The sequence below is a fragment of the Phodopus roborovskii genome, unplaced genomic scaffold (genome assembly GCF_943737965.1).
Source record: "Phodopus roborovskii unplaced genomic scaffold, PHOROB, whole genome shotgun sequence".
Lineage (NCBI taxonomy): Eukaryota > Metazoa > Chordata > Mammalia > Rodentia > Cricetidae > Phodopus > Phodopus roborovskii.
This window is the reverse complement of record NW_026125295.1, coordinates 13,857,760-13,869,800: the sequence shown is the minus strand read 5'-3', so window position 1 is coordinate 13,869,800 and position 12,041 is coordinate 13,857,760. Positions and strand designations below refer to the sequence as shown.

Here is a 12,041-nt window from a genome sequence, read left to right as displayed (position 1 = left end):
CGCTTTGGGACTCTAATTGGGTACGTGTGCCGCAGCGTAGCGCCGGGCTCGGCTGCGGACAGCCCTGCCACGTAGACGGCAGCCTATTGGCTCTTCCCGGCTACGTCACTGGCTGCGCCGCCTCCAGGCCGGAACTCCAGGCCAGCCGATCTCCAACCAGTTCCTCCTCCGGTGTTCTGGCTGTTCCTAGACCCCAAGTCAAGGTAGAGCGGGCGGGCGAGGTGAGGCCAGAGTCGGTCAGTCTGGCTGCTAAAGGACGCGGGGCAGGGCACGGCAGCAGGAGCGCGCGGCAGGGCTCGGCAGGCGGCCTGTAGGCACTTTGGAGCCAGAGACCCACTCCTATCACCCGCAGGCGCGATGAAGGCACTGATCTTGGTGGGTGGGTATGGGACCCGGTTGCGGCCGCTGACGCTGAGCACCCCGAAGCCATTGGTGGACTTCTGCAATAAGCCCATCTTGCTGCATCAAGTGGAGGCGCTTGCCGCGGTAAGGCCCTGTCAGCTGTGGCGGGAAAAGGGACGGATCGTGACCGGGAGGCCAGGGGTGGTCATACCTTGTTACCGAGCCCATCAATTAGCTCACCTCATTGTGTCTGGCAGGCAGGTGTGGACCACGTGATCTTGGCAGTGAGCTACATGTCACAGATGTTGGAAAAGGAAATGAAGGCACAGGAGCAGAGGGTGAGGCACGCGCGGACTTAGTCCTTTAATTTCGGTGCCTGGGCTTGGCTGAGTGTTGGAGAGAGAATATAACCAGATGTCTTCTTCCTTCTAGCTCGGAATCCGAATCTCCATGTCTCACGAAGAGGAGCCTTTGGGGACAGGTGAGTAGAAAAAGGAAGGCTCTGTGGCAAGGTGTAGGGTCAGTAAAGGGGTATTACCAATCTGAATGGGTGCCTCTGGAGTCTGCACTCCAGGACCTAGGCCTCTAGCAAAGTGGTAACATATGACTTGTCCCCTTCCCTAGCTGGGCCTCTAGCATTGGCCCGAGACCTACTCTCTGAGACCGCAGACCCTTTCTTCGTTCTCAACAGTGATGTGATCTGTGACTTTCCCTTCCAAGCCATGGTGCAGTTCCATCGACATCATGGCCAAGAGGGCTCCATCTTGGTAAGAGACCCAAATCTTCCTTTTCTGAAGACCCCACCCTCTTACCCAGTCACTCCTAACCGTCAGTCTTAAACTTGCTCCTTGTGCAAAGCGGTGCAGAATGTTCTTGGAACAAAGCCTTTGAGATGTGGGATAGGCATGTGTATCAAGGATAAAGAACGCTGGACTAGCCTAAGGTACCTTCCACCTCCATATTCAGGTAACCAAGGTGGAGGAGCCTTCCAAGTATGGTGTGGTGGTTTGTGAGGCTGACACAGGCCGCATTCACCGTTTTGTTGAGAAGCCACAGGTGTTTGTGTCCAATAAGATCAACGCAGGCATGTACATCCTGAGCCCCTCCGTGCTGCAGCGCATCCAGGTGTGTAGGAGAGAGCTGCCGGGCAGGCGGGCTGGGGGACAGGCCTCTCCTGTGTGCCCTGCTCACAAGTTGCCCACTTCCACAGCTGAAGCCTACATCCATTGAGAAGGAGGTCTTCCCAGTTATGGCCCAGGAGGGGCAGCTATATGCCATGGAGCTTCAGGGTGAGGCAGAGAGGCCATAGGGTGAGGGGTCATCTGTGGCTAGGCAGAGCCCTCTGATTTCCTCTCTCCCTCCAGGCTTCTGGATGGACATTGGACAGCCCAAGGATTTTCTCACTGGCATGTGCCTCTTCCTGCAGTCACTGAGACAGAAGCATCCAGAGAGACTATGCTCAGGCCCTGGCATTGTGGGGAATGTACTCGTGGTGAGGCCCTTGCCCAGCCTGTCACTAGCCCTTTCAGATTTGGGAGACAAATGACCCACTCTTACTTTCCTCAACACTCTCAGGACCCAAGTGCCCGTATTGGTCAGAACTGCAGCATTGGCCCCAATGTAAGCCTGGGTCCTGGTGTGGTGGTGGAGGATGGCGTGTGCATCCGGCGGTGCACAGTGCTTCGGGATGCGCATATCCGCTCCCACTCCTGGCTGGAGTCATGCATCGTGGGCTGGCGCTGCCGTGTGGGTCAATGGGTAAGTCTGTGAGCTGGGCTGGATGAGGACAAGAACAGGGAATGTGTGTGCTCCATTAACAAGGTTTACCTCCCCCACCCCCAGGTGCGCATGGAGAATGTAACAGTGCTGGGCGAAGATGTCATAGTTAATGATGAACTCTACCTCAATGGAGCCAGTGTGCTGCCCCACAAGTCTATTGGGGAGTCGGTGCCAGAGCCTCGTATTATCATGTGAGGGATATGTAGGGCTGGCCAAGCCCCCCTTCACCACCAGAAGTGTGGCAGTCACTCAACACTTGAGCAGACCCTGGACTTGGTACCATCTGTCTGGGGAGGGATGGAGGAGTCTGAAGCTGTTGGATACCTGCCTTCTGATGGGGACAGAAACTGACAGGACCCTGCTGGGCGTAACCCACAAGCCCCACTCCCTCAAGAAGAGCTGGGGCCAGGGCTGTATGGAATAATAATTTAATGCTCACTGTAGCCTGGATTGCAAGTCAAGCTCAGGCATGATTAGGGCGATGGCTGGGCTCCCACGAGTGAGGCTACACACAGGCAGACGGGTGGGTGTGGTGAGAGTAAGGGTGATGTGGAGAAGGCCGAGAGCTCATAAATAGGGCTCGGTCTGGGTTCGACGGTGGAGGTTCCAGGACGCTGCGAGCTGTGCGCATTAGGCTGTCCTAGGCAGCTGAGGAGGTGGCACTGGTGTTGGCTGCCTTGTCCCAGTCTTCTACGGATGCAATGGTGGCTTTGCAGAAGAAGCAGTCCTTGTTGTTCATTAGGTGCTGGTTGATGCAGGCTCTACAAGAGGGAAGGGGAGTGAGCACTGTGTCGTGTGTCCTACTGGCTGCCCCAAGTCCATGGGGCCCACTTACTTGCAGGATTTGTGGCCACAAGGCTGGAACACAGCAGAGATGGGGTGGGCATAGCAGATTGGGCAGAGGTCCTCTTCACTGGTGGGCTACGGGATGGAGAGTGAGGAGTGGGTTGTGGCTGTACCTGTACCTACCCTGGTGTGTACGAGAGTTAAAATGGCATGGGCCGATGTGTCTTAGCTCCACTCACCAGGGAGGCAGCTGCTGCCTGGGCAGATGCAGCAGTCAGGTGTGCCAGCATCTGCTCCACCTGGGCAAGCTCCTCAGCATTGATGTAGTCTGTATCTGGGTTAGTGGTAAGTGGTGTCAGGTCCCTTATAGACCCAGAACAAACTCGGTGCCTTATGAATACTCGCAGGCAGGAAATTTGCTATTCTTGAGGATCCTGAGCTCAGGAGAGCCTTAAACTCTGTCCTGTCCCCCCCTGGCCCACTTACAGCTCTGTAGAGAGAAGCGCTTCCGGTCAGGGGCAGGCAAGGCAGTGCCGGGTACTAGGGGCTCTGGCTGCCCCAGGAGGTAGCATATGGAGCGGAGCTGGAAGCCCGGGTCAGCCAGCAGCACAGAGGTGGCTTGCTCTGTCCTAGATGGGGAGGTGCAGAGGTAGTAGGACAGCGCTGAGCCCGTGTGAAAATCGGCCCCGTGGTGGGGCTGGCTGATGATCCAATCCAGAGGCCTCAATATTATTATGCCTGCACTCTTTGCATCTCGTCGTTTACCAGCCCTCTTAAATCCTGGGTCCCAGTAGGTCCCAAACGACCTATGTACCCTTTTAAAGGGAAGAGGTGTTGATGATGATGGCTCATAGGGTAAAGCTGCTTGCTACCCAATGTGACAACCTGGATGTGATACCCAGGACCCATAGAATGGAAAAAAAAAAAAACAAACAAAAACAAAACAGTCCCAGCCAGTCCCACCAGTTGTCTGCTGACTCTGCATGACAACCCCCCACACACCAACAAATGAGTAAATGTGAAGGGAGAAGGGTGAGGTTCCACCTAACCTATAACATTAACCCTTCAAAATCACTTAGAGAACATTCGCTACCAAAAGACTTTATCCCAAGAGTTAAGCCCTTTTGCTCTTCAAAAGGGAAGTCAGGCTTCCAGCCAAGCTAACTGGAACACTGGGGCCCTCTGGTGGTCACACTGGGTCTTCACGTGCCAGTAGATGTGGCTGCCCCGCCCCTTAACAGCAAGACCCAATGGGAGCTTGGGTCCCCACCCCTGGGCAGTCACGTCCTAGTGAGTACTTAGAATCCAGTCAGAAAAGCAATTGGAGAAGCTCGGGGAGCTTAAAGAAGGGCTGAGGCCCCACCTCACAACTCAGACCAGAAGAGCAGGAGAAGCCAGCTGGGCAGGTGGAGCCAGCATCGTACCTCTCAAGCCATGGGCCACAGGGAACCACAACGGGCGAGGCTGTAGAGAAGTGGGTGAGTCCTGGAGCTGTGACTAGCACTGAGCCCCCCATCTCTTCCCTGGTGGCCACTGCCATGGCCTGGCTGGTGGTGCCAGGCATATTGCTGTGCATGTTGGGTGCCGGGTTAAGCACCTCAGATTTGGAGGCCGTTCTGCCCCCTGCTCTCCACAGCTGCCCCACTAAATGCATCTGTGCTGCCGATGTGTTGAGCTGCGCGGGCCATGGGTTACAGGATGTGCCTGTAGCATTACCTGGTACTGTTGCAGAACTTGATCTGAGCCACAATGCACTCAAACGCCTGCACCCTGGCTGGTTAGCAGCTCTCTCGCGGCTGCATGCCCTGCACCTAGGCTACAATAAATTGGATGTGCTGGGCCACGGTGTCTTTAACAATGCCAGTGGCCTGAGGACACTTGATTTGTCATCTAATATGTTGAGGGTACTCCACACCCATGACCTAGATGGACTCGGGGGACTACAGAGATTGCTTCTGTACAATAACAAACTGGTGCATTTGGACCCGGATGCCTTCCAGGGCTTGAGTATGCTCAGACACCTCTATCTCAGCTGCAATGAACTCACCTCTTTTTCTTTCGATGACCTGCATGGTCTGGGGACAACCCACCTGCGCACACTAGACCTATCTTCCAACTGGCTGGGACACATCTCCATCTCCGGGTTGGCTGCACTGCCAGCTTTCCTCAAGAACGGGCTCTATTTGCACAACAACCCCCTGACCTGTGACTGCCGCCTGTACCACCTGCTCCAGCGCTGGCATCAGCGGGGCCTGAGTGCCCTGCGGGATTTTGCACGTGAGTACACATGCTTGGTCTTTAAGGTCTCGGAGTCCCGAGTGCGTTTCTTTGAGCACAGCCGGGTGTTTGAGAACTGCTCAGCTGCTGCAGCTCTAGGCTTAGAACTGCCTGAAAAGCAGCTGGACACACAGGCGGGACAGTCCCTGAGGCTCTACTGCAACACCAGCGTGCCTGCTGCACGAGTGGCCTGGGTCTCACCAAAAAATGAGCTGCTTGTGGCACCAGGATCTCAGGATGGCAGCATTGCTGTGCTGGCTGATGGCAGCTTAGAGATACGCAGGGTGCAAGAGCAACATGCAGGCATCTTTGTGTGCCTGGCAACTGGGCCCCGCCTGCACCACAACCAGACCCTTGAGTTCAACGTGAGTGTACATAGACCTCGCCCCGAGCCAGAGGCTTTCAACACAGGCTTCACCACGTTGCTGGGCTGTGTCGTGGGTCTGGTGCTGGTGCTGCTCTACCTGTTTGCACCACCCTGTCGTGGCTGCTGTCACTGTTGCGGGCGGGCCTGCCACCACTGCTGTTGGCCCCGAGCACCCAGTCCACTCCAGGAGCTGAGTACACAGTCCTTAGTGCTCAGCACTACACCACCAGATGCACCCAGCCGTAAGGCCAGTGTCCACAAGCATGTGGTTTTCCTGGAGCCGGGCAAGAAAGGTCTCAATGGCCGTGTGCAGCTAGCAGTAGCGGAAGACTTCGATCTGTGTAACCCCATGGAGTTGCAGCTCAAGGTTGGCTCTGAGTCGGCCAGTTCCACGGGCTCAGAGGGTCTCATGATGACCTAGACTGCCTGGGTGCCCCCTACACAAGCCATAGACCTGCTGCTTGCTTGGTGTGCTGATGCAGGCTAGAGACCTGACAGATGCTGGTGGGATGCACTGTGCCTGCTCCTACAACTGCATGTGAGCCTCGACCTGGACTATAATTTTTCTGCTCACTGGTACAGGGGTCGAGGCAACCCTGCCACTTGCCTCCTGCTCTGCCTCAGACCACTAGAGCCTGCTTCTCCCAGGACCTCTAAGTGACCCTACGTCCCATGAAGATTAGGGACCATAGACCATTTTGGTAAGAACTCTTGCATTAGAGCTCTGGGACCACCTCAGGAATTGATGCAGATGTTACGGTGTAGTATAGAAGTCAAGCATACCACCTTCCCTTCCCTGCCAGGGAGCTCACCAAGAAGGGAGAAGGCAGCTCAGAAGATCCAGCTCCCACTCTAGGACTGGAGGAATAAATGAGCCCTTCCTCTGCTGAAAGTACCCTATTACCACCATCCAGCCTCCGGAGAGCTCTATAACTCCTGTGGAATCTGGTAGGCATGCACGCCTCTTTCAGGACACCCTGCAAGAGTAGCCCTGCTGTCTTCAGCCAAAGGTAGAGCCAATCCCAAGAGCTCATCACCCAGCAGGAAAAAGCCTGGTGAACACAACTAATCTGGGCCTACTGTCCCTGGAGGGCAGAAGGCCTCTTAAGGACTGGCACTCATTTCAGCCTAATGGCTAAAGCAGTATCCTGAATTCATATGCCCCACTCCTATAGACAGTTAGGGAGGAAGGTCGGAGCCCTTCCCAGGAGGAGCTGGCAGCCCTGTGTCCTAGACGACTATTAAGGCATTTTGTAATAAAGGTGGTACATTGCTGGGCCTTCCCAGATGGGTGGCTTTGTGTGCTCGGCTCTTGATCCAGGAGGGTGGCCCTGACCATCAGAGGATGGCACATCTTCCGAGTCTTGGCATTTATGCCCCAGCAAGGGTCATGGCTGTAAGCTAACCCTACCCAGCCAGAGCAGGTGCTGTTACCACCCTTTCACACCTCACCACCTCCCTTTGCCTCAGTGTCCCAAACTAGATTCTGAGGTTCATTTTGAGACAGAGAAACATGTACAATGAGGCCCTTGCCCTATAAGCCCCTCCTCAAAGGGCATACCCAGTTCCCATGGGGGCCAACAGTCCCCAACACTCACTCTGAGGCTGGACCATGCACCAGGAGGCGTACCAGGATGCCGGTCACTGCCACCAGGATAGGGTAGTGGTCCACACTCTCCAGGCCTAAGGGGAAGGAAGGAAGAAGAAGCCCTCATACAGTTCTGTGACAGCAGCTTGAGACCCGGCTGATGCCACTGACCTTCCCCACCCTTCCTACATAAAGGGAAACAGGCTGGGGGTGCACAGTCCTGGTACTGAACGGAGAAGCTAGCACTGCTGCTCCTGGCAGAGAAACCAAGGCCTTGGTGTGCTGAGGTGCAGGGCATCTAGATCCTTACCAGGAAGCCGTAGGGTGACTACACGGTCAAACAGGTTCCTCTCTGCTGTCACCCGGTTCAGCACCTGGTTCAGGAGCTGTGAGGGCAGGAGCCTATTGGTGGATGGGCAAGCGCACCACTTGAGTTATCCCAGGGTCCCACCCTCCTTGCCCAGATGGACACACCTGTGCAAGGCGCCGAAGCAGCATCTCAGAGGTAGGGCGGGACCAGTCAAGGAATATCTCAGGCACCAGTGTGATGGTCATTTCCAAGACACGCAACAAGCTGACCGAGAGGTCAAAGCAGGTGGCACAGACCTTGAGCTGCCGGCTGTCCACAAAGTTTCGCTCTAGGCGTTCAGCAGCCTGTTGAATCTAAGTCACCAGCAGGAGGACAGGTAGCAATCAGAGGCCCTGACCTCGGCCCACCCCTACCCCGACACACCACAGCCCACCTCCTGGATCATGCCGATGAACTCCGAGAAGGCCCAGTTAAGCTGGTTAAGGACACTGTTGAGGAAGCTAGGTGCTACATCAGGTCCTTGTCGCAGCAGATCTGCCATGTGCCGCTGCAGTAGGGTGGAAGGGCAGGGTTCTGGGGGCAGATGAAAGAAAGCAACATTACCAGGGACTTCCAGACAGGAACCTCCTGCCTGTCAAATACTGGGATACTGGTGTAAGAACAAAAAGATGGCTCTCTAAGAATGTCCAGGTCATGAAAAGAGAGGATTGGCACAGAACTGCTTTGAAGTTAGGAGCAAGTATGTCTCCTTCCCTCCTGCTGAGCAAGCCATAGGCTGCAGGTGTTTCCAGAACCACTGGACAGCTGTTGGCCCGACCTGAAGCACATTCTGAATCATATGCCTGCCTGCTAGAAAGTGTCAGATACAGACAACATAGACCGTTCCCACCAGCATCAAGGCCAGCTTCTGCAAGAGCCCAGAATGGGCCCTGCTATCCTCTGCTGCCCTTGGCCTGGCCTTGGCATATGGCTTAGGTGGCGAACGCCAAGTCTGGGCTGGAAGGGCAGAAGTAACCAGAGCTCTCAGCAGCAGCTGGCCCAACATACCTCTCCAACCCTCTGATGCAAATCAATAGTCCCTGCACATGGGGGGGGCATCTGTCCCCACCACCCTCCCTACTTGCAGTTCAGTTCCGTTCTAGAGTCTAGACAAGGCTTTTAGCAAGGACTTGCTCTGTGAGTCTGCACAACACTTTTGGTCACTCTGGGAACACCCAGAGACCAAGACACTGGCTGCAGGGGCAGAGACACTGGTAAGGGAGACAAGGAATGTGGCAAGCCCTCTGCAAGCTGCACGGCTCGGGTAAAGACCCTGGGCTAATGAGACTTTGACAGGCACAGGAGACATCACAGCTTCTGTTCTTAGCCAAATCTGAAGCACACTTTGGGTCCTGATCAGTTTCTAGCTTGTGATCCTCTTGAGTCAAGGATCCAAGGCCAGAAGATAACAAAGAAAGAAGATACACTTCGGGGGTATGGCCGAGGAAAAGGAGGCAGGCACAGGGTAAGGAATAGAGTGTGTATCCTACATTAAGCTGCCAGCAAGCTGGAAAGGTATGGACTCCCTTTCACTGTGAGCCCTTCACTACAAGTCCAGGGGAAACAAAAGGACTTGTCCCAGAGCATTCCAGGGCTAGGAGGGAATAGGAAAACAATGGGGACCCAAGGGGAAGGTTAGGAGCCTGAAAGCAGTCCAGGAGATAGGCTTGGAGGAACAGGAAAGACTCTTGAGTAGCAGGAAAGGGCTACCAGCTTGTCTAGGGCTGCCACTAGGACCTGGCCAACCTGGATACTCACTTTGGAGGCTGGGCAAATTGGCATCCTCTGGTTTGGTTTTCAACAAATGTGGCAGCCGTGTATATCGGTACCCAAACCCACAGCCCTGGGGGTGAAACAGGCATCAGAGGGGCACAGTGGCACTCCCTTCCAGCTGGCCTTGGCCATTCCCCTCAGCTCAGACTTACCCTCCAAAGCCGCACCAGGATCCAGTTGGTCTGGGCCCAGGGCCGTTGCTCATAGGGTGCCAAAAGGTTCCTGACCATGGCGGTACGCCTATGAAGGTGAGGGATGGCAGGCGCAGGGTGAGGCCGGGCATGATGCTGTACAGAGCGGGGTGTGCATCCCCCCAGGCCCCGACTTACTGCTCCTCGGGGATCCGTTCCACAGCCCGCAGAGAGTGTGGGTAGCACACATAGCTGGCCAGGGCCTGCATCAGTGAGTCTCGAATGTCTATCAGGATATGCTATGCCTCAGCAAGTCTCTGGCATGGGCTGGGACCCCCGAGCCCAATGCCCACATGGCCACAGTTGAGATAGAAAACAGCTTGCCAGACATGCCCCCACCCCATCCCATGGCTCTCTGCAGGGCACCTCACCAGTGCCTACGATGCGTGGGTCAGCAAAGTGTTTGGCCAGGGTGGCAGCCAAGCGAGTCAGGGTCTCTTCGTAACCTGCAAAGGAGAGCAGTGAGAACTGCTGGCCAGCAGTAAGGGTTCCAGAGAAGGCATGTCCTTTGTCAGGGTGGGCAGGCTGTGTGTAGCAAGCCCTAGAGCTGGCTGCGGGGCCAGTCTAAACCCATGTTAGCATCTAGAGACACTGGGCAAGGCAACACTCCACACTGGGAATTGGGAAGGGGAGCGGACAGATTCTGACAAGGACCCTAACCCAGGTTCTAACCCATTCTGGAATTCACCCGATGACTCAGCAGTCAAAGCTACTTGGTCCCCATAGCTCTGAAGACACAGCAACACCAAGGACTGCACAGGCTAAAGGCAAGTGAGGGGCCTGGCGGCTTATAGCCTACCCATCAAGCCTACCATCGCTAGGCCCAGCAGTCCTGGGAAACAAAGGCTCCTATTGAGCCCCAGCAGGGATCGCCTCTTGTTATGCTTTACAAAAGGAGACACTGTGCAGTCTGACTGCCTCCCAGAGACCAGGGCGGCAGGGTGAGGAGCCAACTGGCTGTGAGACCACAGCAGCTGTCAACACCAGCAAAGGAAACAGCTAGGGGTCCCCAGCATAGGCTGTCCTCGGTGCGCCCCTCTGTGTTTCTGAGCCTGCGGCACTAGTTCAGTACAAAGGCTTGATGTGTACGGCTGGGCGGTGACTGTGAGCTTGGGGGGGGGGGGTTGCCACGTCCATTCTAAAGCTCTCTTCCGCACTCCCTCCCTCTCCAAACTGGGAGTAGTCCCATCACCTGGGAGCTCTTCCATGCTGTGCACAGGGCCAAAATAATTCTTGAGAGCACTGTAGCTGTTGATGGCCACACTTAGGTAGAACTCAGGCATGAAGGCAAAGAGAGACCCTGTGCGATCCCCGTGCTCGATGGTCCGCAGGCAGACACGCAACAGCCAGTAGATATCTAGCATTTTCTCCTGCAGGAGGAACACAGAATCCTGCTGGGCCATTTACTGTGAGGGTCACAGGGACACGGTCGGTCTGATCGAGGGATCAGGAAGGCCTCCCCATGACAATGGCTAAGACCTGGGCTACTGGGAGTGTGAGCAGGGGCCTCAGCTGAAAGAATGAAGTCCTCAGCAGGCAAGAGTCCAGCCAGACCAGGGCAGTACTATGACCCAAATGAGTTCAGGCACAGAGAGAGGCTGTAGGGACAATGGGGACGGGGCTGTGAGGGAGCCACAGCAGTGGCCAGGCCTAAGGCGGCACACAAAAAGACTGGGTAGTCAGGACTGGGGAGACAGACAGGCTGTGTTGCCCACATACCAAGTACGGTGTCCCCAAGGGAGGGGTGGGTCTGGGGGGGCGGAGGGGGTGGAGACAGCTGGGAGGAGTGGAGGGGGGAACCAGCTGGGGGTTGGGATGTAATATATGAGAAAAGAATAAATAAAACATAAAAGCAAATCAGAGATAACAGCTGTTACTCAAAAAGAAGGAGAGAATGGCCCCCGTTTCTGAAGGTGACGGATGGAGCGTGGAAGCTGGCACAGGAAGGGGGGTAGCTGAGCACCAAGAGCAGGGGTACCTGCCCATGCTCCCAGGGAGTGTGTGTGGAGGAGGCAGGTCGAGCTGAAGGAGAGAGCGGTGGGAAAGGAAGGCAGCGTGACTGCGTGGGAAGAGAAGCCACAAAGGGCCTCATCCCCACAGTGTGGCTCTTAGGGCCCCTTTAGGGTCAAGTGAAAGGCACAAGGGCCTAAGAAGGCGCCCAGCCCAGTTTGGATTCACAGCCCTGGCCTTGACACTAGCTCCCTGGGGTGTCCCAAATCCCAGGACCAGAGAAAAACACAGAGAAGGGTGAGGAGTGGGCCTGAGCCAACACGTGGGCAGTGGGTAGTGTCACCACAGAAGGCCTGGGAAGACGGGCCTGCGGCAAGATGACAGTAACACCATTGTAGCCGAGAGGCCAAATGAGGGAGATTTGCCACGGAGGCTGGGGACAGGGCAGACACCGTGAGTCCTACCTCAGAGCACTGGGGGAGGGGAGGTAGCTAAGACAGCAGAGAGGATGGAGTGCTGTGGGCAAGTGCAGTCCAAGGGAGCACTCACACTGGCCCTTTAATAATAGAAGACACGTCTCAGAGCTGAAGACACAGGAGGAGAAGGCAGCTCAATAACGTATGAAAAGCCTGCATCGAG

The 12,041-nt window shown here is 55.7% G+C and overlaps 3 protein-coding genes across 10 annotated transcripts in view; 2 read left to right on the top strand and 1 right to left on the bottom strand.

Moving 5' to 3' along the window:
* The first annotated feature begins 229 nt into the window (after window positions 1–229).
* On the top strand, window positions 230–2,564 carry Gmppb (GDP-mannose pyrophosphorylase B). Its single transcript, XM_051204512.1, has 9 exons — window positions 230–486; window positions 600–680; window positions 775–823; window positions 967–1,109; window positions 1,309–1,467; window positions 1,553–1,631; window positions 1,707–1,834; window positions 1,918–2,100; window positions 2,185–2,564. The coding sequence occupies exons 1-9, from the start codon at window positions 358–360 to the stop codon at window positions 2,314–2,316; spliced, it is 1,083 nt and encodes a 360-aa protein (XP_051060469.1). The 5' UTR covers window positions 230–357; the 3' UTR covers window positions 2,317–2,564.
* Window positions 2,534–12,041, bottom strand: part of Rnf123 (ring finger protein 123) — a 30,003-nt gene continuing 20,495 nt past the window's right edge. For 5 of the 8 annotated variants that reach the window (XM_051204452.1, XM_051204465.1, XM_051204458.1 and 2 more), the window contains 13 exons: window positions 10,645–10,822; window positions 9,824–9,898; window positions 9,591–9,678; window positions 9,414–9,501; window positions 9,247–9,331; window positions 7,883–8,022; window positions 7,614–7,802; window positions 7,450–7,525; window positions 7,150–7,234; window positions 3,394–3,536; window positions 3,147–3,241; window positions 2,957–3,042; window positions 2,534–2,882 (listed from right to left, as the gene is read on the bottom strand). In XM_051204452.1, the coding sequence (XP_051060409.1) occupies window positions 2,762–2,882; window positions 2,957–3,042; window positions 3,147–3,241; window positions 3,394–3,536; window positions 7,150–7,234; window positions 7,450–7,525; window positions 7,614–7,802; window positions 7,883–8,022; window positions 9,247–9,331; window positions 9,414–9,501; window positions 9,591–9,678; window positions 9,824–9,898; window positions 10,645–10,822 (1,449 nt within the window). In that variant the 3' untranslated portion in view covers window positions 2,534–2,761. Of the gene's footprint in view, window positions 2,883–2,956; window positions 3,043–3,146; window positions 3,242–3,393; window positions 3,537–7,149; window positions 7,235–7,449; window positions 7,542–7,613; window positions 7,803–7,882; window positions 8,023–9,246; window positions 9,332–9,413; window positions 9,502–9,590; window positions 9,679–9,823; window positions 9,899–10,644; window positions 10,823–12,041 lie in introns of those variants that run through there. The other 3 variants (XR_007835784.1, XR_007835786.1, XR_007835785.1) reach the window with 3 other exon arrangements.
* Amigo3 (adhesion molecule with Ig like domain 3) lies at window positions 3,971–6,829 on the top strand. The gene has a single exon (XM_051204501.1). The coding sequence runs from the start codon at window positions 4,446–4,448 to the stop codon at window positions 5,970–5,972; it is 1,527 nt and encodes a 508-aa protein (XP_051060458.1). The 5' UTR covers window positions 3,971–4,445; the 3' UTR covers window positions 5,973–6,829.